Below are 24,359 nucleotides of genomic sequence, written 5' to 3'. Positions count from 1 at the left end.
AGCCTACACATGAAGCACAGAGGGTCTGCAACAGCAGCATGACTTCTCTAAGTCCAGGCACCATGGCCTCAGCTTTTCCTGTCCTCGAAACTCTCCACCGGCCACCCCACTCACCTGTGATTCTCTCCGCAGCCCAGTACTTCCCCACGGTCTCCAGCACCCAGGCTTCCTCACTGTCCACGATCAAATATGCACTTTGGAAGCTGTGGTAGGAGTTTGCATCTTCATAATAATTCCCGCCTTGTCCATGTTCTTCCAACAAGGCGACGATGACATCTAAGGCTTCTTTAGCTGTTGCCCCTCTCTCTAAACCAAGCCTGAAGTAAGAAAACCAGAAGCATACCTCTGTCATTCCTCACCACCTCATTATCAGCATAGGAACCAAAGGCTGGGATGGGGCTGAGCTATGAAGAATGCCAATGTGTGTAACTATGTTAAACACTCAAGCCAATACGCAAACAGATAAACAGCACTTGAACTCAGATACACAACTGTCACACATTCGGTTCAAAATCACGGGGGCATTTTCTGTCTTTGGACGCCCCCCTTGCATATCAGGAGCCCAGTGGCTTCTCCCTCTTGAAAGGAAGCTCGGCCACCTCTCTTTCTCTTTTCTAATTCTGACTCCCCTAGAGCTGGTCAGCTCAGTTGCAGCCCTTAGCAAGACCCCCTCTCTGTGGCTTGTTCTCCCTCCTGCCTCTGGGCAAAAGGAAACCTCTGCCCAGTCCAGCCTTGACCTCTATTATTCTACACCAGATGTTTTGTTTTTGTTTTGTTGTTGTTTTTAATTAATTTATTTTATTTATTTTTGCTGTGTTGGGTCTTCGTTTCTGTGCGAGGGCTTTCTCTAGTTGTGGCAAGTGGGGGCCACTCTTCATCGCGGTGCGCGGGCCTCTCTTGTTGCGTAGCACAGGCTCCAGAGGCGCAGGCTCAGTAGTTGTGGCTCATGGGCCTAGCTGCTCCGCGGCATGTGGGATCCTCCCAGACCAGGGCTCGAACCCGTGTCCCCTGCATTAGCGGGCAGATTCTCAACCACTGCGCCACCAGGGAAGCCCCACCAGATGTTTTGATTAGTAATAAAAGTGCTCCACAGCCAGCCATTGTCCTCTGTGCATATAATTCACTCACGATCTCCTTAGCGATGGGCGGCTGGTTTGTCCACGATCAGTCCTTTTTCTACATATTCTCCTCCTACCTATCAGCGCACCTCTACTGGTGTGGCTTACAGCTTCAGTCGTCCAAAAGGACATATTTCTTTCAAAGTGAAACAGCAGTCCCCTCCCAGCCCTTCCAATTAATAGACCCCTTAAAGCAGGCACAGACTGCCCTCTGTGTGACCCTGAGCAAGTTCCGTAATATACTTGACCTTCAGTTTTACGTCACCTGTAAAATAAATACCTACATCACTGAGTACTATGAGGATGGGTTTTATGAAACAATGAACATGAAAATACATGGCTCTAGGGCCCAGCACCAAGTACGTGATCAGTAAGTTTCCAGACATAGCACACTGTGGCAGAAAAACAAACGACGCGGAGATAAAGGGACCTCAGTTCTAATTCTGGTTCTGCTATCCACCAGGGATAAACTTTCCGAACCTTGATTTTCTCATCTGTAAAGTGAAAACAGTACTACTTCCCTCTCAGGCTGATTTGAAAGAAGATGGCATGTAATGGGTGCCCGGTAAATGTCTACTTATTCATCTCTTCATTCAACTTGTACTTCTGGGGGCAGAAGCACAGAGCAGAGCAATGAGCCTGCTAAGATGATAGCAGAGGCCAGTCCTGGGTGAGTTTTCGACTTGAGATGCAATCGTTATTAAAATTCACCCAGCTTGATTCTTCCTGAAGGGACATTTCACTATGCTGCCGGATAATGCAACTCTGTGCTCTGGTCTTATCTTTGCAAGAGGCTTATTTTCGTAGGTAATTGTATATCAATTCATTTGGCATTTCTCAATTTAAGCTTATTTAGGGAGACTGGTGACAAGGCAATGCTTTGAGAAGCTGAAGCCTGAGACTTCATGGGAGTGATAAAAGAATAAACTCGTTAGAAGGTGGAATTAGTGGACTCTTCGTTGGTCAGTGCCATCTTCTCCAAAACGGCGTAGAGGAAGTAAGTGCTCACCTTACCTTGAGGATCCAGAGCAAACAAGTGTGCTGTGAGTACCTCTCACAGCGCAGAGCTGGGCACACAGGAGGGGCCCTGCTTTCCACAGGTCCCTGGTGGCCCCTGGTTACACCGTCTTATGTACGTATTCCAGGGAGAACCCTGTGCCCAGGGCCTTTGCAGGGCCCCAACTTACCCGTGCAAATGTGTGCTAGGAGCCTGTGAATACCCAGCCGGGGCAATAGTGCCACGTCTGGAAGCTGTGACTTCTCTTGTGCAGTTTCTAACTTACTCTCCTGCTGTTCTGCCTGTTTGGGTCCCACGCTGAGATTCCAACACACGTGCCCTCCCAGACTGACTTTGATGCCCTCCTGCACGGCATCTGCAGGGGCGCCTCAGCGCTCATCTACAGACACGATTCTGATTATACCCCTCATGCCAGGACCATGGGGAGAAGATACGCCTTTGTCCCACCTGACCATTCCCTTGCGGTCTCTCTGCCATGGGCTGAGAACAGGACAACTGCCAGAGCTGTGAATGACAGCGGGTTACACCCTCTCCGCCTGAGACTCAGAGCTACAAATGCACCAGGCTATGCTGATCCAGGCCACGAGTCTCCCAACACTGAGGCCTGTTTTAAGCTTTTCATGACAGTTTCCCCTCCTAGATGAGGCAGATTCATCTGACGCAAAATGAGAACACATTTTGCGTCAGGCTGGTCCCCATGCCTCCTTTCACTTCGGGTGCTACACCTCATTATGGGCTTGACTGGAGCAGGAAAAGGAATGAAATTAACTGGGCCAATGTGAGAGTCTCGCTCTGACATCAACCTTCAGTGAAATTCAAATCCTTCCGAGGGTGTGCTTGGTCCGGGTTTTTCTGGATCTTGGAGTTAGATGCTCCCAAATTCAGATCCTTATTTTTTATGGGAAATCCCGGAGAAAATCCCTCTTTGGGGCCCATGACCTTTTCACTGGTATGTCAAGCTCACTGTGCCCATTCCTGAAAGGTTAACACAGCTCACTAAGGAAGATGAGCACTGTGTGCACTCCCCTCATGCAAGCCCTCGTGTTTAGAAACTCAGCTTGCTTGTCTTTTTGACACCTATGTCTCCATCCATTAGGGAGACCCCTGTGCCTTTGAATCCCAATTAGGTAAAACTAAGTTATAACTAGATTTACCGTGGATATACAATCACTGACCTGGGGAAAGTCATAAAAATAGTCACCTCCCCTCCCCTTTTAGGGATGAGCTTGGTGTTCCTATAGGGATGTAGATGCCAATAATCTTCCTTCTCCCCCGCAAATCCAGGAGTCTGCAAGGCCCCTCTTGGTTCATGATTTTTTGGACATCGAACGATGCCCAGCCTCTAGCCAGAGGGATAGAAGCAGGAGGGGGGAAAAGTAGATGCTAAGGGCTGTACTGATTTGGAAGAAAGACGTGGGGAACCTTTTGACTAACCTCTGTCTCTTGGTATCCAGAGCTTCCTGGCTCCTGGAAAGGAGAAGTAACCTGCGATCTAGTACAGACAGGGGTCGCCTCCCTGAGGGGAGCGGGTCCCGGTACACCAGGCTCTGTCGAAGCCTCAGGCAAGTCCCTTAACCTCAATTTCCTGTCTACCAAAGGGAAGTAATCAGACCCACTTCACTGGATTGCTGTCAAAATTAAATGAAATATTCTATGCAAAACGCATCATACAACAGTGTTCGCGAAACAGTAACTCTAATCCACAGGTTCTTTCCTCCTACAGATACTGGCTGGGCCCCCTTTCAGGTCACCTGTGGGTCCTCACACTCCCCACAACCTAAAGACAACCCTTGGCCCTTTCCAGTGATTACACTGGCCTCTTTTCAAGGACTTTTGTGTCTTTTTAGACGCTGAGGGTCTGATGGAAAGTGTCCAGAATTATCAGATGCTCTAAAATATTGGGATGGACTGGGTTTTAGTGACAAAGTTAAACCCAAACGGAGCAGCAAAAGTCAGTCTACGGAAAAAGAAGAGAACAGAGCAGTCATGCACAGGGAAGAAGAGGCGTGAAACGCTGAATGAAGGCAGTGACGCACTGGGGCCAGCTGCGCCAGCTCGGAGCAGACTGCTCTACACCAAGAATTTCGATCTAGTGGTTAAACCATTGGTAGCCTGAAATCAATCATCGTGGGAGTATTTACACCATGGAAACTGGAAAAGGCTACAGATCAGAGCTGCCCCCCACCATCCCGCCCCAGGCTGGTTATTAAACATTTACCAGAATGCCACTGATGGATGAGTTCTAAGAGCTTTCTAGTTCTCATCCAAGAGGCCAAGGCGCATTATCATGAGAGACAGACCTTGGATGGTAAGAGAGCCCTGACCTCCAGAAAATCAATTCCCATTTTTCTAGGCTAGCGCCATTCATCTTCTTTTACTTGGTACCAACCTCCTGAAACATGCAAAAATGGAGTATATGTGTTTATGTGCCTTTTCCCTGGAGAAAGGGATTCGTTGACAGATTCTCACAGAGATCAGTGGATCGTAAGTAGCAGATGTTACTTAACATCATAAACATAAAGTGAAAATGAAATATAAAAACAGTATTGCCTAATGCTTGAATTCCCACAGCAAACCTCTAGGAAACACATACAAATTATACTTTTATCTTAAACTCAGTGCCCAATAAAGTGCTACCAACGTTCACTTAACAGCCCTTTGGACTGAGGCTGGATTTGACGTGCTGTTGGAAAGCACAAAAAATCAGAATCCGTAGAGGGGCAGCCGGCCCTGTATAATCTTTGAATAATCAACCCCAGGTCTAGCAAGCACTAGAAATAGAGTGTAAAGTGCAAAGAGCTTGCTCTCCCAGGAGCTGTCCAGGAAAGAATTGGCACCCAAGCCCAGTAGACAAGCACAGACAGAGGAAGGAGTGATCCCTCCGACAGCAATACCTTGGAGATACTGAGCCCAAATTGAAAGAACACAGCTCACGGACTGAGATTTTCCTCTAGCGCCCTGGTTCTCAACGCTTCGTGTGTATGGGAAGCACCTGGAGGGCACGTTCAAGCACGGATTACTGGTCCCACCCCCCAGAGTGGCTGATTCAGGAGGTCTGTGGTGGGGACCCAGAATCTACATTTCAAACAACTTTCCAGGTGATGCCAGAGCTACTGGGTCACCAGCCACACTTCGCGACCCACTGCTCTGGAACCCTGCTACTCAAACAGTGCTCTGTGTGCTTCAGCACCCATCACCTGGGAGCCTCTGAGACACTGACCTAGGAGGCCTTCTGGCTCAGGGGTCACGTTTAGCATTCGGTTAGTATGAACCGGCCCCTCGCTATCTGACTGGGCTCAGCTGAACTGATCATAGCTTGTATAAAGCTGAGACCCTGAGCTCACAAAGAGCCACTCGAGGTGCAGACACCTGCGGCAGAGTCCTCTTCACATACCTGGACATGGGTGGCCAGGGAAGGAGTTAAAGTTAAATGACTATGGTTAAATTCACCCTGTAATCTACTCCTGACACTTGTTAGTGTCCAGACCTTGGTAACTATCACAACCCCAGTTATGTGCCGAGTATATCTTCTCGGTCTACAGCCCCGCAGCGTTGTACACCCAGGTCACAGGCATCTTCTTCTCGAAGCATTCCTAAACAGACTCAGTCCATTATCATCTCTGAACATCCAGGGGTGTTTGCTGAGGGCCTGGGATTCTGTGCCATTCATGTGGCTACAAATCTCAGATTTGCCTTGAGACACGCCTCTCCTTCTGTCATCTTAAATTGGTCTTAAAATCTTGTATTGCTCAATTTTCTATCTTCTCCCTGCAACCAGACTAAAATCTCTTTGCAGTTTTTGAGCTTCTTCATGTGCCCACAGAGGCTAGCACAAAGCAGATATTCAGTAACTCTTGTTGCCTTATAGGTTGATGAACTTGAGAAGATACATCAGAGGCTTTGAAGAAATTAAAAAAAAAATTCTTTTCTGTCGTCCCTTAGAAATCAACTGTTTAAATGGTGGTATTTGCCAGTTCTATAAATCCCCTGCCATAAAGTCAACGATAACTCAAAATGCAAGGCTATGAATGAGGCATAAAAGGGACATTATTTTTCATTGTTAACTCTTCACTTTTAGGATTTCTATTAAGCACGGAGGTAAAAATACTGGGACAACTGTCAAAACATAAGCTCAAAACTTGTTGTTATTCTATCCATTTCATTCTGTTGATCAAGAGAAAACTGATTATAAATATAAGGCTTTTCCCTCCTTTTCTCCAGCTCAGGGAACCTGCACCTTCTGAGTTTATAATAACCAGGAAGCGTAAGGAAGGGTGAGGAAGGTATAAAGGCGATATGGCATCAAAGGGGTGTCACAAACAGACCTGCCCATCAGCTGGAAGAAGCTATGGGCCACGGAGGTCTCTATGTGCAATTTCTCCCTATAAAACCTACAAAATGTAAAAACCTCTATTCCTTTTTATAGGATGTTACATGTGGGAAGCTCTCTGGAGGTCACCCAGTCTAGGCCTCACATCGGACAAGTGACAAGTATCCACACTGAAGACCAAGACCTCCAGCTCCCAGCCCAATCGTCTTTCAATCAAGCCATGACTCTATTGCATTTCAGTATTTCAGAAAAAAGGAAGCCATTTCAGAACGTTGTTTCATTCCCACCCACCGTCTACTTTAGTCATTCTTTCCAAACTCAGTCGTTGATCAGCCACTACGTGCCAGGCACACAGCCCCTGGTGCTTGTGACGCAGTGGTGAACAAGCCGACAGAGACCCCCATCCTGCCGAGCTTACACGTCCGCTTCCCTCTGTTACACTGTGGCTGGAAGGGGAGGGAGAGGAAGAAAAGATGACCAAGACTTAGAGGGGAAAGGAGGGAAGTGATTTCTGTTCTTTTTTCCTTTACCTTTTATGTATTTTTAATATATTCTTTTTATTTTTATATATTATTAGATAGATACATTTCAAAGACCATAAACTTCATCCATTTAAAAGTGTAGTTCAGGGGTCTTTAGTATATTCATAAAGTTGTGCAACTATCACCATAATCTAAATTTAGAACATTCCAACACCCCAAGAAGAAGCACCATATCCATTAGGAATCACTCCCCATCCTCCACTCCAACCCCAGGCAACCACTAATCTACTTTCTGCTTCTATGAATTGGCATATTCAGGATATTTCATGTAAATGGAATCACACAATAATGACCTTTTGTGTCTGACTTCTTTCACTTAGTATAACGTTTTCAAGATTCATCATGTTATAGCAGGTATCGGTACTGAATTTTTTTTATTGCTGAATAATACTCCATTGTAATCTATTCTTTTTTCCATCACCTCCAAGTTTATATCAAAAGGCACAAGTCTTCTCTGGAAGGACTGTGTTAGGAAGTATGAGGTTTGGAGGGAGATAAATCCCATCCCCACACTCCACCTGTTCTGGGCAGTTGTTTCAAAGAATCACCAGGCAGTACCTGACCAGATCCATCCCCAGTAAGGCTTCCGTTTCAGCGGCTGGCTCTCTGGCATTGATGGCTTCATTGGCTATGCACACTCCATGTTCATTGGCTCCCATTTCTGCCCCCCAAAGCCAGGCAGGTCTGCTTATCACGATGGCATGGGTCCTGGGAACTTGGTCGATTGAAATGTAAGTGCACTAAAAAATGAAGACAGGAAAGAAAGGGTCATCACCTGTCAGGTACCACTTAGTTTTCACCTTGGTACTTACATTAAACCACCACATCGGTTACAAACAGAGCCGAGAAATAAAAGGCCTTGGGAACACCCAGACTTAAAAAACACCACACGTCTCAAAGCAGCTCAAAGGTTTCCCCAGTGAGTTTCAGTCTTGTCACTCACTCAGTTTTCTGTCTCTTTGGTTCAGGCCAATCTGTGCATAATGTTTACATCTACAGCAGTCCACCTTCTCGAACCAGGTATTCAAGCAATCTCTGCCCTGAATATTCTGTATCTAGCCTTTTCAATGGGCACAGATGGCCACCAGCATTTTAAACAAGCATAGCTATTCATCTGCAAAATTCCTTCTAGATCAGTGGTTTTCAAACTTTTTAAAAGTTATAGAGTCCTATCTATAGAAGAAACTTTACCTAGATGCCTAACATAGAAAGCAGATAAAAGGAAAGATGGTTTGTCTGGAGAAAAGAGGTCCCCTAAGCTTCCTGCAATGATCCCTAGGGCTCCCTGGAACACAGTCTGACAACCCACATGACTGCTCTAGGGGGAGAAAAGAGAAAATGATAGTGATACTTTACATTTAACTAACGCATTAAATGTACACTCTCTTATCCATTGTGCTTCCTGGTCTGTCCCATTTGATTCCCACACTAAGCCCATGAGGTGGACATATAAGGAAACAGTCCCAGAGAGGCATATTCCTAACTGCTGTCACAACTGCAGTACATAACCACTTAGAGCTGTGTCTTACTTCTCCAGGCTGCTGTGTCTTTACCTGGAAAATGAATGAGCTAATCTAGATCAAGCTACTTCTTTCCAAGTATTGATATTTTTAGCCTCAGAACACTTCCTCCATACAAACTCTTACATAAAAGCATAAAGACAATAAAACTGGTCAAAGTGTATTGAGGTGAATGGAAGAACAGGCATGGGACTGGGGATAGATAACTCAGAGCCTTTCCCCTCCCCATACCGGGCCCCTGGGAGGACTCGGCTAGAGCAGTTGGAAAAGCACTAAACTAGGCTGTCCACAGGAGCCTCCTGACGCTGATATGCTAGCAGTCTATGACACACATACTCTTCCCGTGGAAGCTGCAGTATGGAACTCAGGGCTCTAAATTACACAGAGCTTTTCAGCTCTCAGGGGAGAAATTTATCAGCCACAGCAGCCATTTGCATTTTAAATTGGGCACCTGAAAGCACTGGATCAACTGCAGCCTTAGATCATTTTTTTGATTCAAGACCCACTTATATGGACTGAATGCAGCCCAGAAAGCTACTCTGCATTGATTTCCCATAATCTCTAAACCTCAGGTAAGAGCTGAAATGCACACTCACTGGTCACGTGACATCCGTATCTTCACGATCCACGTTAGGTATTGCTCTGCACTGGGATAATGTTATTTCACTTGATAAGTATTTGTAAACTGAAAGCTAATTAAACCCGGAGGTTGTCAAGAGACCTTTGAGTTTTTCATGGCAAATTGATAGTAAAATATACGCTTGAAATGTTTTCCCCTATTCAGTTCCCGAAAGTTATTTATTGTTTTAAAGTGATTCTTTTACAGCAAAAAAGCTGGCCAAGGCGGTAAACAAGCTACAGTCCTCTGTGCTCTTCTAAATGGAATTGACGTTTATATGTTAGAATTGTACTATTTCATGCCAAAAGCAGCACTGATCAATACTTTCCAAAACCCCTGTATCCACTGAGGTCCAGTGACAAACTCTATCTTGAAAAGAGTAAGTAAATAGGCAAGGAATCTCAGATTCTTAAGCACAGATTTATCATAAAGTACTTTTTGTAAGGACAGGAAAAAAGCAAAATAGGAAATGAGCTTTTTATTTGCCCTCAAATTCATTTTGACACATTTGTTCCCATTTCACCAAGTATCTACGGAGCACCGACCACACACAAGGCATTTCGTGCTAAGTGCTGCTGGCAGATAAATCAGTGAGGAGACCCAGTCTCTGTCCCTTCAGTTGGGAAAGAAGGAGAAGGCACATACGCAGACTACGACCACAGGCCAACTTCAGTAAGTGTCACTGAGGCCTGTCCGCCTAATATGCACTGCATCTCGTCCCCTCCTCCCACCTCATACTCTGATCGACACGATCCTGCCCTTCCTTTTCCTTTCCCCGTTCCATGCCATTCTGACCCTTCCAAAATACTATATAACTGACTGACGTATCGTACGTGCTGTTTATGTATGCTATCTCCACCAGTTAGAATGTAAGCGCTATTGAGAGATTACAGAAGGGAAGGAGGGAGAGATCTTTGCTGTTCAGTTCATGACATATCCCAAATCTGGTATACAGTAGGCATCAATAAACCTTTTTTTGAATGAATGAATGGATAAATGAATGAACGAATGAATAACACAGGTCGGAGGGAGCATAATAGAGGTCAAAGGAAAGGGAACATAACCAAGCGGGCAGAGGTTTTATCAAGTGAGTGACATTTAGGTTGATCTTGAAAAGTAGGCCAGACATCAAGGTATTCCAGACAGAGGTAAGAGCCTGAGAAGAGACAGGTGGGGATGTCAAAAATGTGTTCACGGTTCAGGGAGGTCCTCCACCCTGCCACTTAGGGGAGCTACGATGGCACTGAGTCACAGGACTGCAAAAGCTCAATAAGTACTGACAGATAAAAACGTTGAACACTGAATGCAAAAGACCATATGGTCTCTGTGGGAGTCCAAAATACATGCAGCCAACCTGACACTTTTCAGGCCAAACTTAGAATCATGAGGAAGGAAGGAGATCCCCAACTAGCCAGATGGGCTAAATCAGCACCTCCCAAGCACCAGGCTGCAAGCTGATGCCCCAGATCTCCTCACAGGCCACAGGGTCGGGGAACGGGAGGTGGGTGGGTGTGCACCCCAGCCTTAGTGAGCCTAGAACACATGCCCCTCGGGGCATCTTTGTCATGGACCACAGAAGTCTGGGCCTCACAAGGGCCCTTCTGTGGCTGCAATTCACACATGGTCCACTGGGTTTGAAATCTGTCTAATGACACCCAGGTGTAGGAGGGAGTAGGGAGGATGGACACACTTGTCTCATAGAGATCGGTTATTTAAAATCCCAGTTTGGGAGCAAACCTCACAAATAAGGAACATTTACACAAGATGTAATGAGTTAAACGTTGTAAAGTCAGCCATCTAGAACATGAACTCCGCAGGCAGTCATTTTCTTAAGTAAAATTCACTGACACTCACAATTGCCACATTATTAACAAGGCAGAGAAAAAGTGGGATTTGAGGTAGCAGGAAAGGTGTCTCTGGGGAAAAAAAATCCCAAAGTACCCGAAATTTTCTTTCAGCCTGGAAAAACAATTTAGTTCTAAAGTCAAAAGTCCTAGCCAAGTTTCTATGAGAAAAAAAGCAAAGAGAAAACGTTCACCCCTCAGAAGATCAGTCTTTACAGGGACAGTTCGGGCCTCACTTGGGTGATTAAGCTGTTCAAGGGGGCTTCAAAAAAAGAGGAGCAGTTCGTCTTGCTGCCCCATGGCCACACCCACCCAGCCTTTAATAAAAGAAATCTGTCAGCTAGTGTGACTTCTGGGGGCCAAGGCCACACAGCAACATAAGAATGCCCAGGGCAGGGGGCGTGGTGAGGCACACTTGTAAATGTCAGCCCTGCCTAATGCTAATCACTGAGCTTTTAAAAGTATTACCTGCACTGAGCTTGTCGCTCTCAGGTGGCTCCTGGGGACATATGCCAGGTTGGAAGATGGAAAGATAAACCTTGACAAGGCCTCGGAGACAAAAACAAATGACAATTCTTGTTCAGGGCAAACCCTTTATTATTTTGTGTGATGGTGTCCAAAATGAAAAGCAAAATCAGCGTCATGCTGTCGCCTACCCCTTGCACATTCCTGCGCACACTATTTCTGGATATCACCCAGTGAAAGTGGAATAGAGACACTCACACAATAGACGTTTCAATTAATGAAACGCAATCATTGTGCCTTTCCTACTGTACTCAGATGGTGAACACAACCCTGGCACTACCAGCGAAAACCACTGTGAAATGAGTTGATGAGTCAGCCAGACTTCTTAGGGTGGGAAACAAAGGCAGGGAAAATGGGATGCTTCAGGGAAATAGTTTTAGTTTTAGAAAATTTGTGACTCTAAAGCAGCATTGCTAATTATCACTGAGGTTGCTCGTTTTTTAATTGTTTTATTCCAGTGTCCTGCCTGCTACTTGACTGGTTTTTGAAAATGTGCCCTTAAGGCTCATATGAGTCTAAACAAAGACAAAAGAAGATGCTGACCACACTTTAGAAGAGCTGCTTTTTATTCCCTTGAAGCTGTAAGATCTTTGAGGATGGACAATGCAAAGGCCTGGCGTCAGAAACAGGATTGGGAAAGGGGACGTGATGGAAGGAAGCCCCCTGCCGAGCCACTCTCCCACGGAGCAAGGGAGACGCTCTGACCGCACAGAAGGCTGGGGACTCCTGCTCCTGGGGCTGAAGAGAAGAAAATGGGAAAACAGGAAGAAAGACGCACAATCTACTTAGTGGCCATGGAGCTCTGGTCAGATTTCTTTGATTCCAGAATGACTTGTGCTCTCCTGCTGTAGGGGATAATCTTCAGAATTAACATTCAGGACCCACTCCCTGCCCCACCATGTACACACATACTCCACACACCACAAATACAGCCACCACCTAAACAATGCTACTAACAACACCACCAGCTATCACTAATTGGTAATTTTCTATTCTTCTTGCAAATACTTTCATTGGGGAAGAAAAGGGAAATGATCTACTAAAAACCCACCCCAATTGTGAAAGTTGTATAACCTTGCTGAGGATACTAATCCCACACTGAACTTCATACAGTAGAAAATAAAAATAAATTCAAACTAACTTTCGAAGAAAAGGAAACAATGAATTCTAAAGGAGAGAAAAATGGAGGTGAGATTTAATATATAATAATAAGAGAATCTTTCAAAAAACATTATGTATCAAACCTGACTTGGCTATCAAGAATTCTGTCTCGGGCTTCCCTGGTGGCACAGTGGTTGGGAGTCCGCCTGCCAATGCAGGGGACGCGGGTTCGTGCCCCGGTCCAGGAGGATCCCATATACCGCGGAGCGGCTGGGCCCGTGGGCTGTGGCCGCTGGGCCTGAGCATCCGGAGCCTGTGCTCCGCAACGGGAGAGGCCGCAATGGTGAGAGGCCCGCGTACCACAAAAAAAAAAAAAAAAAGAATTCTGTCTCCATAAATTGTGGTATAATTACTCTCTTGGGTACCAAGTATGACTCATGTAAACTGTAGTTGAAATCCATTGTTCTTCCAGGAAAATATTCTAATGTTGGATCCATTTTTTTCTTAAATAGAAGGTTTAACCATTTAAGAATAGACCTATACCCATCCATGAGCACAGATGCACATCCACACACACACAAATGCACCCATGCACACACAGAACATCATAATGCAGGAAATTATGCATCTGATTCTTCAACGCCCCTACCCACAGGGAGAAGCAAGGCCTGAGGTAAAGGGAGATGAGTTCTGTGATGCACAGTGTACAGCATCCTCAGAAAGGACACAGGGGATTTCACAATTGGATACATACTTATCCATCCTATTCTGCAACCAGATGAGGAGTTGTTAAAAACCCAGAATCCACAGAAGAAAGACTAAAGAACAGAAAATAAAATGTTCCAATCTGCCAGCTGTGCATCTGAACAAAAATGTGCAGCGTAATTTTAGAAACTGAGGAACTCTGTGCTGGAGGACCCCATTTCTTATTCCTCCATCTCAAGCAAAGTGAACTGGACATAGAGTAGATGATAGATGGACAAGCAGGCCGATGGACAGACTGAGTGAAAGATGAAGGGTAAGAAAGGGAACGAACTGGAAGAGAAGACCGCCTGGTAGGATGGACCAGTTGGAAGGGTGGGTAGGTGGGCAGATGAGCAATCACAGTGACTCTTTTTTTAAATGAAACCTCCATTTAAAAAAAAAAAAAACCCACAATTTCATTTATTTTTTTTTCTTTTGGCCACGCCGGATGGCATGCAGGATCTTAGTTCCCCAACCAGGGATTGAACCCGTGTCCCCTGCAGTGGACACGGGTTTGAGCCCTGGTCTGGGAAGATCTCACATGCCACGGAGCAACAAAGCCTGTGTGCCACAACTACTGAGCCTGCATTCTAGAGCCTGCGAGCCACAACTACTGAGCCCACATGCCACAACTACTGAAGCCCACACACCTAGGGCCCGTGCTCCGCAACAAGAGAAGCCACCACAGTGAGAAGCCTGCGCACTGCAACCACAAGCAGCCCCCGCTCACCGCAACTAGAGAAAGCCTGCGCGCAGCAACAAAGACCCAACGCAGCCAAAAATAAATAAATAAACAAACAAATAAATAAATAAATAAAAGATGGGAATCAGTAGACAGGAATAAGGGGAGATTAAGACTGCTTACTGTAAACCTTTTAATGTTATTAAATCTTTGAACCACACCAATATATCACCTATTCAAAACGTAAAATTACATTAAAAAGTATCTTTACCCAAATGAGTTGAAAATTTATGTCCATACAAAAACCTACGCACAAATTTTACAGCAACTTTGTTCAAAATTGCCAAAACTTGGATGCAACCAAGATGTCCTTCAATAGGTGAATGGAAGAATAAATTATGGTACATCCAGACACTGGAATATTATTCAGAGCTGAAAAGAAACGTTCTATCAAGCCTGGAAAAGACGTGAATGAATCTTCAATGTATATTAGTAAGTGAAAGAAGCCAATCTGAAAAGGCTACATATTATATGATTCCAACTAAATAACCTTCTAGAAAAGGGAAAACTATGGAGACAGTGAAAAGATCAGCGGTTGCCAGGGGTTAGGGGAAGGGAGAGATGACCAGGCAGAACACGGAGGATGTTTAGGGCAGTGGAACTACTCTGTATGACAGATACATGATATTAGAAACTGTCAAAACCCATACAATATATTACACAAAGAGTGACCTTTAATGTAAACTACTGCCTTTGTTAATAATAATGTATCAGTACAGCCTCATCAATTGTAACAAATGCACCATATTAAGGCAAAATGTTAATAACAGGGGAAACTGGGAGGCAGGGGGTTGGGGGGAGTTGAGGGGTTATATGAGAACTCTCTGTACTTATACTCATTTTTCTGGAAACTTAAATCTGCTCTGAAACTGTCTATTAATTGAAAAGAAAAGAAAGAAAAGTGAGCAGGGTGGGTGCCAATCAGGAAGAGCTGTGAATGGCATACAAATCAGCCTGGACTCTCATCCTATAAGCAACCAAACATTTTTAAACAAGGCAATGACAAAGCTGTGATCTGGAAAGAAAATTCCGGTGACCCTGCAGGGAACAGAATTCAGGAGAAAGAGACCTGGGCACCAATAAGCAGATTAAAGCCGAAGGGAGATGGGGGTGGGTGTGAATGAGCTGGGGGCCGTGGAGTGGAGGTGGGGACACAGGAGAGAAAGCAACAAGACGCAGTGACAGCCACCCCCGTGCATCCACAGAGAAGTGGGAAAACGGGGGTCAGCACTTCTGTCTGGTTTCGAGATTAAACGATGCGGCAGACGATAGCGCTGTTAGGGGAACAAATGAGGCGGGGAAAGTGAATTTGGTTTTGGATCCCTAGAGTTATTTTACCTGCAGAGTATGGATGTGGAAACGTGCAGAGGCAACTCAGAACACAGATATGGAACTCAGAAAAAAGGTCAGGGCTGCCTTAGGGACTGACTCTGGTATGTATCGAGCTGCACTTATTTATGCAAAGGGACATAATGTAACCTATAGTGTATTTGAGCATTAATATACCATAGGTTAACTGGTGAAAGGAATCTCGTCTATTTCCTAAAATGACTGTAACCGTGAGTAAAATACAGACTTATTTAACCTATTCCCCAAAAAAGAAAACAAATTTTTTCTAAAATATTTATTTCAGCCATATTTATAAAAGGCTTTGTACAATATTGTAGTTACTATGGCTGCTAAAAAATGACCCCAAATCTAGTGGTGTAAAACAACCGTTTATTATGTTCGTGAATTTGATGAGTCAGGAATCTGGACAGGGCACAGAAGGGATGGTGTGTCTCTACTCCATAGAGCCTGAGGTCCGGAATCACTGAAATGTCATTCACTCACACATCTGGCAGCTGACACTAGCTGTAGGCTCTCCACGTGGGCCCCACCCCATGGTCTGTGTACATGGGTGTTTGGGTTCCCCCCAGCATGGTGCCTGGGATCTTAGGGCTAGAGTTCCAAAAGAGGGAGATGAGTGGAAGCTGAATCCTTTTATGATCCAGCCCTGGAGGTCACACAGCATCACCTCCGTCACGCTTCACTGCATGATGCCATCGGAAGTCCTCACCAAGATTCGTGGCAGGGGTGGGGGGGGCATAAACCCTCCACTCCATGGAGGCGTGTCTATCACACTGTGAGAAGTACATGTGGAATGGGATTTTGTATAGCCATCTTTGGGAAATTAAATCTGCCCACATGAAAATCAAAGTGTTGTTTCAGTTTTGCATGACTCTCTGGGAAAAAGAAACATTTAGGGAAGACAGACAGGGAAGGTCAGTAACAACGCAAACCAAGCCAACTTCATCCATACCGAGTCTACTCTGTTCCAGGAACAGAAAGAAACATTCAGATGCAAACAACATGGACATTCAAACATTACTGAATACCCATTTAAAAGCTAGCATGAGCGCCAGAGAACCTAGCACTCTTTTCTGCCTGTATGAAAGGAAGGTCCCGCTGAAGCTTAGGGGCTTGGACCAAGTTAGTGGTGCAACACGAGAGGCAAGCGGTTCTGGCGAATATCCTGTGGGAGCCAGTCTGCCGCTGCCTCGACCACAGACTCATGCACTCTGCCTGTTCGTCTCAGTGTCTCTGTTGAATTCACCTCGCATAAGCAGCTCCTTGTAGAGTTCTGTTGCTCTGGTGATGCTTAATGCTTTTAAAGGATCGAAACAGATAAAGATTCAGATAAGAAAATGAAATACGCACTGATGAATACTCACTTAAAACCTAGCACAGTCACCAGAAAAATCAGTTTATTTTGTAAAGCACAGAACATCAAAGAATACAGATGATGTCAGGGGCAAGAGTTTGTTAATCTACTAGCTCCCATTTTTTTCATCCAAATTCTTCATCCTTCAACAAACAATTACAATTTAAACACATACAACTAAATATACCATAACCAAGAAGTTTATTCCATGAATGCAAAGATGGTTCAACTTATCATTAAATAGGAAGAAAAAAATCAGGGGATTATCTCCATAATCACTGGAAAGATCTCTAACAAAATGCAACACCTATTCTTGAGGATTTAAAAGCAATCAAAGTATGAATTGATGTATACTTTTTAACATGACAAAACTATATAAATCTCTGTTCCCAAACCAGCATCTTACTTAATGTGGAAGCACTAGAGGCTGTCCCCTGCTCAGGTCAGGAACAAAGGCAAAGATATCCATTATCTCCCTCACTATTAATACTGAATCCAAGCTATAAGCCAAACAAACAAGAAAATAATTAGAGATGTAAGAACAATCAAACAATCTCTATTTGCAGGTTTTATAACAACATACCTGGAAAACCCAAGAGAATAATAAAAGCTGACACAACCAATAAAAGAATTTAGTAAAAGAGCAGAATGTAAAACTAACATGAGATAGCCATCATGAGAGTTTGACAACACACTCTGGGAATATGAACAAACAGGCACCGTCTTACATGGCTGGTGGGAACACAAAACGGTACGGTACACCAGCTATGGAAGGAGATTTGACCATATCTAACAAAAATTACCTATTTACATACCCTGTGACTCAGAAATCCCATTTCTAGGCACCTATTCCAAAGAAATACTGACTAAGCACTCGAAATAAGAACTGGTGGATAATTTTGAACATGATAAAAATATATAAACCAAGACCAGATACTGTGACAGATGCACAAGGCTATTATTCACTTCAGCACTATTTGTAAGAGCAAAAGACAGGAAAGCAACCCAAATGTCCAGCAATATGGGACTGATTAAAGTCTGATTACATCCACAGAATGAAATACTACACAGCTGCAAATGAGGGATGAAGAATCTCTTTAGAGACCAGATGGAGTGACCTGCAAGATACAGTTTTAGTTGAAAAGAGCAAAGTGGAGAAAAGTGTATATAGCATGCTACCATCCATCTAAGAAGGGAGGAAAGGGACTGGGATAAACATTCATATGGATATGTATGTGTGTGTAGTTTACTCCATATATTAATATGTAATTTTTTAAATGGAAGGATAAACCCCCAAACTTCCAAAACATGATCACCTATAGAAGAAAAAGGCAATGGAGTGAATGATACAAAGGTAGAAGCTAGACTTCTATGAATATATCTTATTTCATAGATTTGACTTTGGAATTGTGTAAATATTTTACTTAAGTATAAAACATGGGCCATACCAACGAATGTAGAATTCTCCATGTGACCCTGTTTTTAAGGCTATGAACAAACCTGAATGGAAACAGGAATCAACAGAACCCACATGACAGTTCTGACTTGTGAGCAGGCTTCCAGGTTAAGACATCAAGGTGCTGGACAAAGCCAGAGAAAGAGAATACATGTTAAGTGAGAGACAGTAACACGTGACTTACCTCAGCCTTGCTCTCGGGTTCATGATCAGCTGCTGAGAAATACACAATCTCTTGCACTTCGTCCCTGGGCCGAGCTGAATTTTTCCCAAATACCACCAGACCGTCCTTCGCACGTGGCGGGAAGGCCACAAAACAGTAACTTGGAGGAGCTAAAGCCATCCTGAAAAGAGAGAGAATGGAAGCAGGCCTAACATGGAACATTCCACCGGTGAGTTCTTCAAACATATTTCACCCACTAAGAGAGTTCTAGTATTGAACTGTGTGAAGCGAGCTCATTAAGAGAGCCCAGCTGGGGCTTCCCTGGTGGCGCAGTGGTTGAGAGTCCACCTGCCGATGCTGGGAACACGGGTTCGTGCCCTGGTCCGGGAAGATCCCACATGCCGCGGAGCGGCTGGGCCCGTGAGCCATGGCCGCTGAGCCTGCGCGTCCGGAGCCTGTGCTCCGCAACGGGAGAGGCCGCAGCGGTGAGAGGCCCGTGTACCGCAAAAACAAAAAAAAAAAAAAGAGCGCCCAGCTGGCAAATGAAGGTGGGGTGTCTGGAGTAGAATCACAAAACCACTGACACCAGATATTGTTTAGTACTCTGTGGGAATAAAGGATCTCAGGTTCGCCACAGACCGCAGTGACAGCCAAAAGTGCAAGGACGCAGGAGAATGGAAAGGTTATTGTTCCAGGCAGAAAACACACACGCTGCCATCTGTCACAGCAATACAAAAATAAATAAATATGCCTTGTAACAGTGCACTGCAGAAGTGCCTCTGATCTAGAGATGCACGGCTGCCATATGATAGTTTTTGAGGTGCTCGTGGGGAAATGGGTCTGGAAGTAAACCGAAAGATACGCCACTCTTTGATATATATCTTTCTCTACCTCAACGACATAACACTCAAGCACCTTTTGGCTTTCCTCCCGCCTCTCTAACTGCTCCTGGGCTGGCTAGTTCTCTTCTACTTGGCCATCGAGCATCCTCACTGCTTGGCCCTTCCTTCCTCATTTAATGCTCTTTTCTTTCTGGGAAAACTCATCCATGCCCAGAGCTTCGCTTGTCATTTACGAACCAGTGACCTACATATATAATTCCAGCTCAGTTCTCTCCTTGAGCTCCTGACCCACAGACCCAGCCTACCTGATATCCAAAGCTGAGTTCATCATTTTCCCTAAACTGGATCCCTTCCTAACGTTCCCTGTCTCAGCAGCCAGCTTCATCATCCATCCCACTGGAGCATCAGGAACTATCCTTACCATCTGCTTCTCCATTAAAATATAAATGAGAAGTAAAGCAATATTCTCAGAAAAGCAACTGGCATTCAAAACTCAGCCTCGTCACCTACTAGCTGTGTAACCTTGAGCAAATCACTTTACCACTCTGAGCCTCATGGATTTTTTTGTTTTGTTTTTTGGGGTTTTTTTTTTTGTGGTACGCGGGCCTCTCACTGTTGTGGCCTCTCCCGTCGTGGAGCACAGGCTCCGGACGCGCAGGCTCAGCAGCCATGGCTCACGGGCCCAGCCGCTCTGCGGCATGTGGGATCTTCCCAGACCGGGGCACGAACTCGTGTCCCCTGCATCAGCAGGCGGACTCTCAACCACTGCGCCACCAGGGAAGCCCTGAGCCTCATGTTTTGCCCCAGCCCACAGATGTATCATGAGCATCAAATGAAATGATTCTTGAGAACATATTTTGCAACTTGTAGAGGCTACGTGAGTATACGAGATATTTTCTTTGGGTTTTGACCACTCAAATAGAGCAGTGTCTCAAAATTTCTGTTGAGCAAGCCAATCAAAATCAACTCCCCTCACTCATTACTGGACCAGTTATCAAGTCACAGAGTCAGCAACATTCTACGTTTAGAAACATCTTCGTGAGGAACCATATTGCTACGTCTACATCCAGGCTACTTCAGGGCAGTCTGTGTACACACACCCCGGGCTGCCAGAGTTCCTCCTGGCAGTGCTTATGACAGGTCCCTCCCCAGGGCACAGAGAAGTAGGTAGTCCATAACTCTGCAAATAATTCCCTCCTAGCTCAGGAAAATAGCCCCTAGCCCCTTTGGGGGAAAGAAAAGGCAAGAAAATAAAAGGGACTCCAGTTCTTCCTCCTCTTAACCTTTCCCATTTTCACAAAACCACATTATCTTCAAACTTGAGGGGTAGAGACGAATAAACCAAGACTCTGTATGTGTAAGGAAGACCTACAATAATTATAAGATAAAATGCCTTTATAGAGGATTCCTAGAATTTGGAGGTGGGAAGAATTGCTGGCTGAGCCAAATCAAGTGAAACAGACCCAGAAGAAGGTAAGATCGGGAAAGAACGCGTTGTCCTGTGTTTGTATGACTCTCGTATGTAATAGGACTTCCCTTCTGCCCCCATTGTTGGGCCATGTCAAAAGTGCTGGTGTCTGATCTATGAGCAGAACCTTACTTTACTCGATCCTTAAAAACAGTAAAAATCTGGGACTTCCCTGGTGGTCCGGTGGTGAAGAGTCCACCTTACGACGTGGGGGACGCAGGTTCGATCCCTGGTCAGGGAACTAAGATCCCACATGCCGTGGGACAACTGAGCCCGCGTGCCACAACTACAGAGCCCACGCACCCTGAAGCCTGCGTGCCGCAACCAAAGAAGAGAAAAACCCGCACACCACAGCGAGAGAGAAGGCCACGCACCACAACGAGGAGCCTGCACGTCGCAACGAAAGATGCCACATGCCTCAACGAGGATCCCACATGCTGCAACTAAGACCCGAAACAGCCAAAAATAAATTAATAAGTAAATAACAGATAAATTTTTTTTCTTTCTTCTTTTTTTTAACATCTTTATTGGAGTATAATTGCTTTACAATGGTGTGTTAGTTTCTGCTGTATAACAAAGCAAATCAGCTATACATATACACATACATCCCCATATCCCCTCCCTCTTGCGTGTCCCTCCCACCCTCCCTGTCCCACCCCTCTAGGTGGTCACAAAGCACGGAGCTGATCTCCCTGTGCTATGCAGCTGCTTCCCACTAACATCTATTTTACATTTGGTAGTGTATATAAGTCCATGCCACTCTCGCACTTCGTCCCAGCTTACCCTCCCCCCTCCCCGTGTCCTCAAGTCCATTCTCTATGTCTGTATCTTTATTCCTGTCCTCCTGTCCTAGGAGGTTTTGACTAGCACTTATTCTTCAGCTTGGACATCTGCTTGGTCTGCAGGTCATCTGAGTCACTTGACCATGACGAATACATAGGCAAAGGAAGCCCAGGGATATGTGGGCCCAGAGAAGCTGGCTTTTCTGCTGAATTCTGGGAATGACTGGGAATGCCAGAAGGGAGCAGAATTTTTATGTCATTTTTTTTGTAATGTTAGATGAACCCATAAACTGTGTATCACAACCTGTAGCAAACTAGCCAAAGCCAACTGTCCATTACTTTTCCTGGATCACCATTCTACACAATGACTAGCCTCAGAGATGACTCCGCTGGACCCTTGTCTGCTCTCTAGATCAGTGCTGTTCAGAACTTTCTACAATGACGAAAATGTTCCATCTCCACGGTGTAATACGGTGGCCACCAGCCTCAAGTGGCTATTGGCCTGTAGTTAGTGTAATTAAGGGATTAAATTTTTAATTTTATTACAAATTTTAATTCATTTCAATTTAAATAGCCACAGGTGGGTAATAGAAATCCTACTGAACAGAGCAACTTTACAACTTGCCAATAAACCCAGAAATGAGGACTTTCACAGTGAGGTTTCCAATGACCCCAAAAGTATTTATTTGTAAATTCCTCCACTTATTCTATGACAAATCGTGCTATCACCCACATAAACTGAATTAGTCAGGAGGAGGTAGGACAATGCTACAAGACTGAGAAAAATAAACACAGGAAGTGGATACTGAACTCATCAGGTGAACTGAGTTTAAGCAAAGCTCTTTTCTCCAGAAGCTAAAGGTGATCATAGCCCTAGAGGACAATTCCATTTCCCTTGATCTGAAGCTCACATTCCTGACTCTGAATATACCCGGAAAGTGGCCCTCATTGCTACCTGGAAACCCCTTGTGTACTTTGTCTGGACAATTCCTCTCTTTAACTCCTAAATGCACTTTTGAGACTTTCACTTCTCTTCAAACTTCCAACCACTTCCTCTAAGTAGATACCTTACCTTATAGTCCACAAAGGACAGATGGGTGGGGGGGTGAGACTATTCCAGAGGGAGGCTATGCAGGTTTGAAGGCCCTGTGGCTGGAGAAAGGGGAAGGAGCCATTACATCCAATAGCCAGTGTGGCTGAGCCAGAGGTAACGGGGAAGAGGCTGGAGATGCAGGGAGAGAGGCTAGATCATGTTGGGTCTTGAAGGCAACGGCAGGGACTTTAGTGTCTGTCCCATAATAAACACTAAAGCCACTGAAGGCTTTTAAGCCAGGTTTTAGGAAGGAAATGGAGCCAGTGCACACAGATGGCTTTTCAAAGAAGTTGGCTGTGACAGGGAGGAGACAGAGCAGTAGATGAAAGGGAGTTCCATTTCTGTGTATCTACTCTAAGGAAATGATCAGGAATATAGACAAGATTCATGCACAAAAGTGTGCATTACAGCGGTATTTATACAGGTGAAAAACTGATGGAAACTTAACTGTCCAGCATCAGAGAAGTGGCTAAAAATTTATGTTACATCTATATGGTAGAATACTATAAAACCATTAAAATGTTTGTGAAGAGTTTTTAATTGCATAGAGAAATGGTTTGGGGAGGTGAAGGGGGGGTGTCCAAAATAAATTATCTTAGGGCTTCCCTGGTGGCGCAGTGGTTGAGGGGCCGCCTGCCGATGCAGGGGACGTGGGTTCGAGCCCTGGTCCAGGAAGATCCCACATGCCGCGGAGCAGCTGGGCCTGTGCGCCATGACTGCTGAGCCCGTGCTCTGGAGCCTGTGAGCCGCAACTACTGAGCCCACATGCTGCAATTGCTGGAGCCCGCGTGCCTAGAGCCCGTGCTCCGCAGCAGGAGAGGCCACCGCAGTGAGAGGCCTGCCCACCGCGACGAAGAGTGGCCCCTGCTCGCCGCAACTAGAGAGAGCCCGCGAGCAGCAACAAAGACCCAGTGCAGCCAAAAATAAATAAATAAAATAAATAAATTTCTTTGAAAAAAAATTATCTTAACTACATGAAAATATGCATAGAAAAAGACCAGAAGTGGTAGCCTGACCACTAAATTCTTTCTGTGTTTTTTTATATTTTCCTTTGTTTTCAATTTTCCTACAAGTATTTATACTTATATAATCACACACAAAAGATTAAAAACAAATAAAACCAGGGGATATTACCGATTTAGGAATTTTATTTTAAGGAAAAAATTTGGTTCTATTTCTATGTCCCAACATCTAAAATTTCAAAAGTGGCAAATTCTTATTTGAGTTATAGTTAGGACAAGTTTTTTATTCAGCATTATTATAGTTATTCTCTAGTACTTTGTTTTCCTTTTTTTTTTTTCTTTACAGCCTGCCCAATTCAGAGTTACTCAGGGAGTACACAAATTTTCATTACTATTATTTACACAAATAGCGGGCAGGCCTCCTGCAGTCGCCTCCTTAAACAGGAAAAGAAAAACTGGCCCATCAGAAAGCCAATTTTCTGCTCACCCTGAGATGAAATTCTTTTGAAACTAATTCCAGGAATCTCAATTTTGTTCCCATTATTTGTCAAAATACTGGCTAACATACCAGGTTAAAAAATCTGAAAAGTTAACTCATCTATACACTGTATAAAACATGCATTTTGAAATCTCTGTTTACAGGATTTTTATAAACTGTTAAATCATTCATGTATGACAAAAAACCGACTTTACCATTTTTCTCCCTTTCCCTCTATAATCTTATACAGCATTATGAAATGTCATAATCTCTTCCACGAAGAAAAATAAACTAAAATTTAACTCCCA

The 24,359-nt window shown here is 44.6% G+C and overlaps 1 protein-coding gene across 1 annotated transcript in view; it reads right to left on the bottom strand.

Annotated features, from left to right (window-relative positions):
- SCRN1 (secernin 1) overlaps window positions 1–24,359 on the bottom strand; it is a 57,305-nt gene that overhangs the window by 19,264 nt on the left and 13,682 nt on the right. Inside the window, exons 2-4 of the mRNA XM_030857446.2 lie at window positions 18,448–18,607; window positions 7,567–7,748; window positions 115–317 (exon numbers count right to left, since the gene is read on the bottom strand). Coding sequence (XP_030713306.1) covers window positions 115–317; window positions 7,567–7,748; window positions 18,448–18,606 — 544 coding nt within the window. The 5' untranslated portion in view covers window position 18,607. The remainder of the gene's footprint in view (window positions 1–114; window positions 318–7,566; window positions 7,749–18,447; window positions 18,608–24,359) is intronic.

This window comes from Globicephala melas, chromosome 9 (genome assembly GCF_963455315.2).
Source record: "Globicephala melas chromosome 9, mGloMel1.2, whole genome shotgun sequence".
NCBI classification, from domain to species: Eukaryota; Metazoa; Chordata; class Mammalia; order Artiodactyla; family Delphinidae; genus Globicephala; species Globicephala melas.
This window is presented reverse-complemented; position numbering and strand designations above follow the sequence as displayed.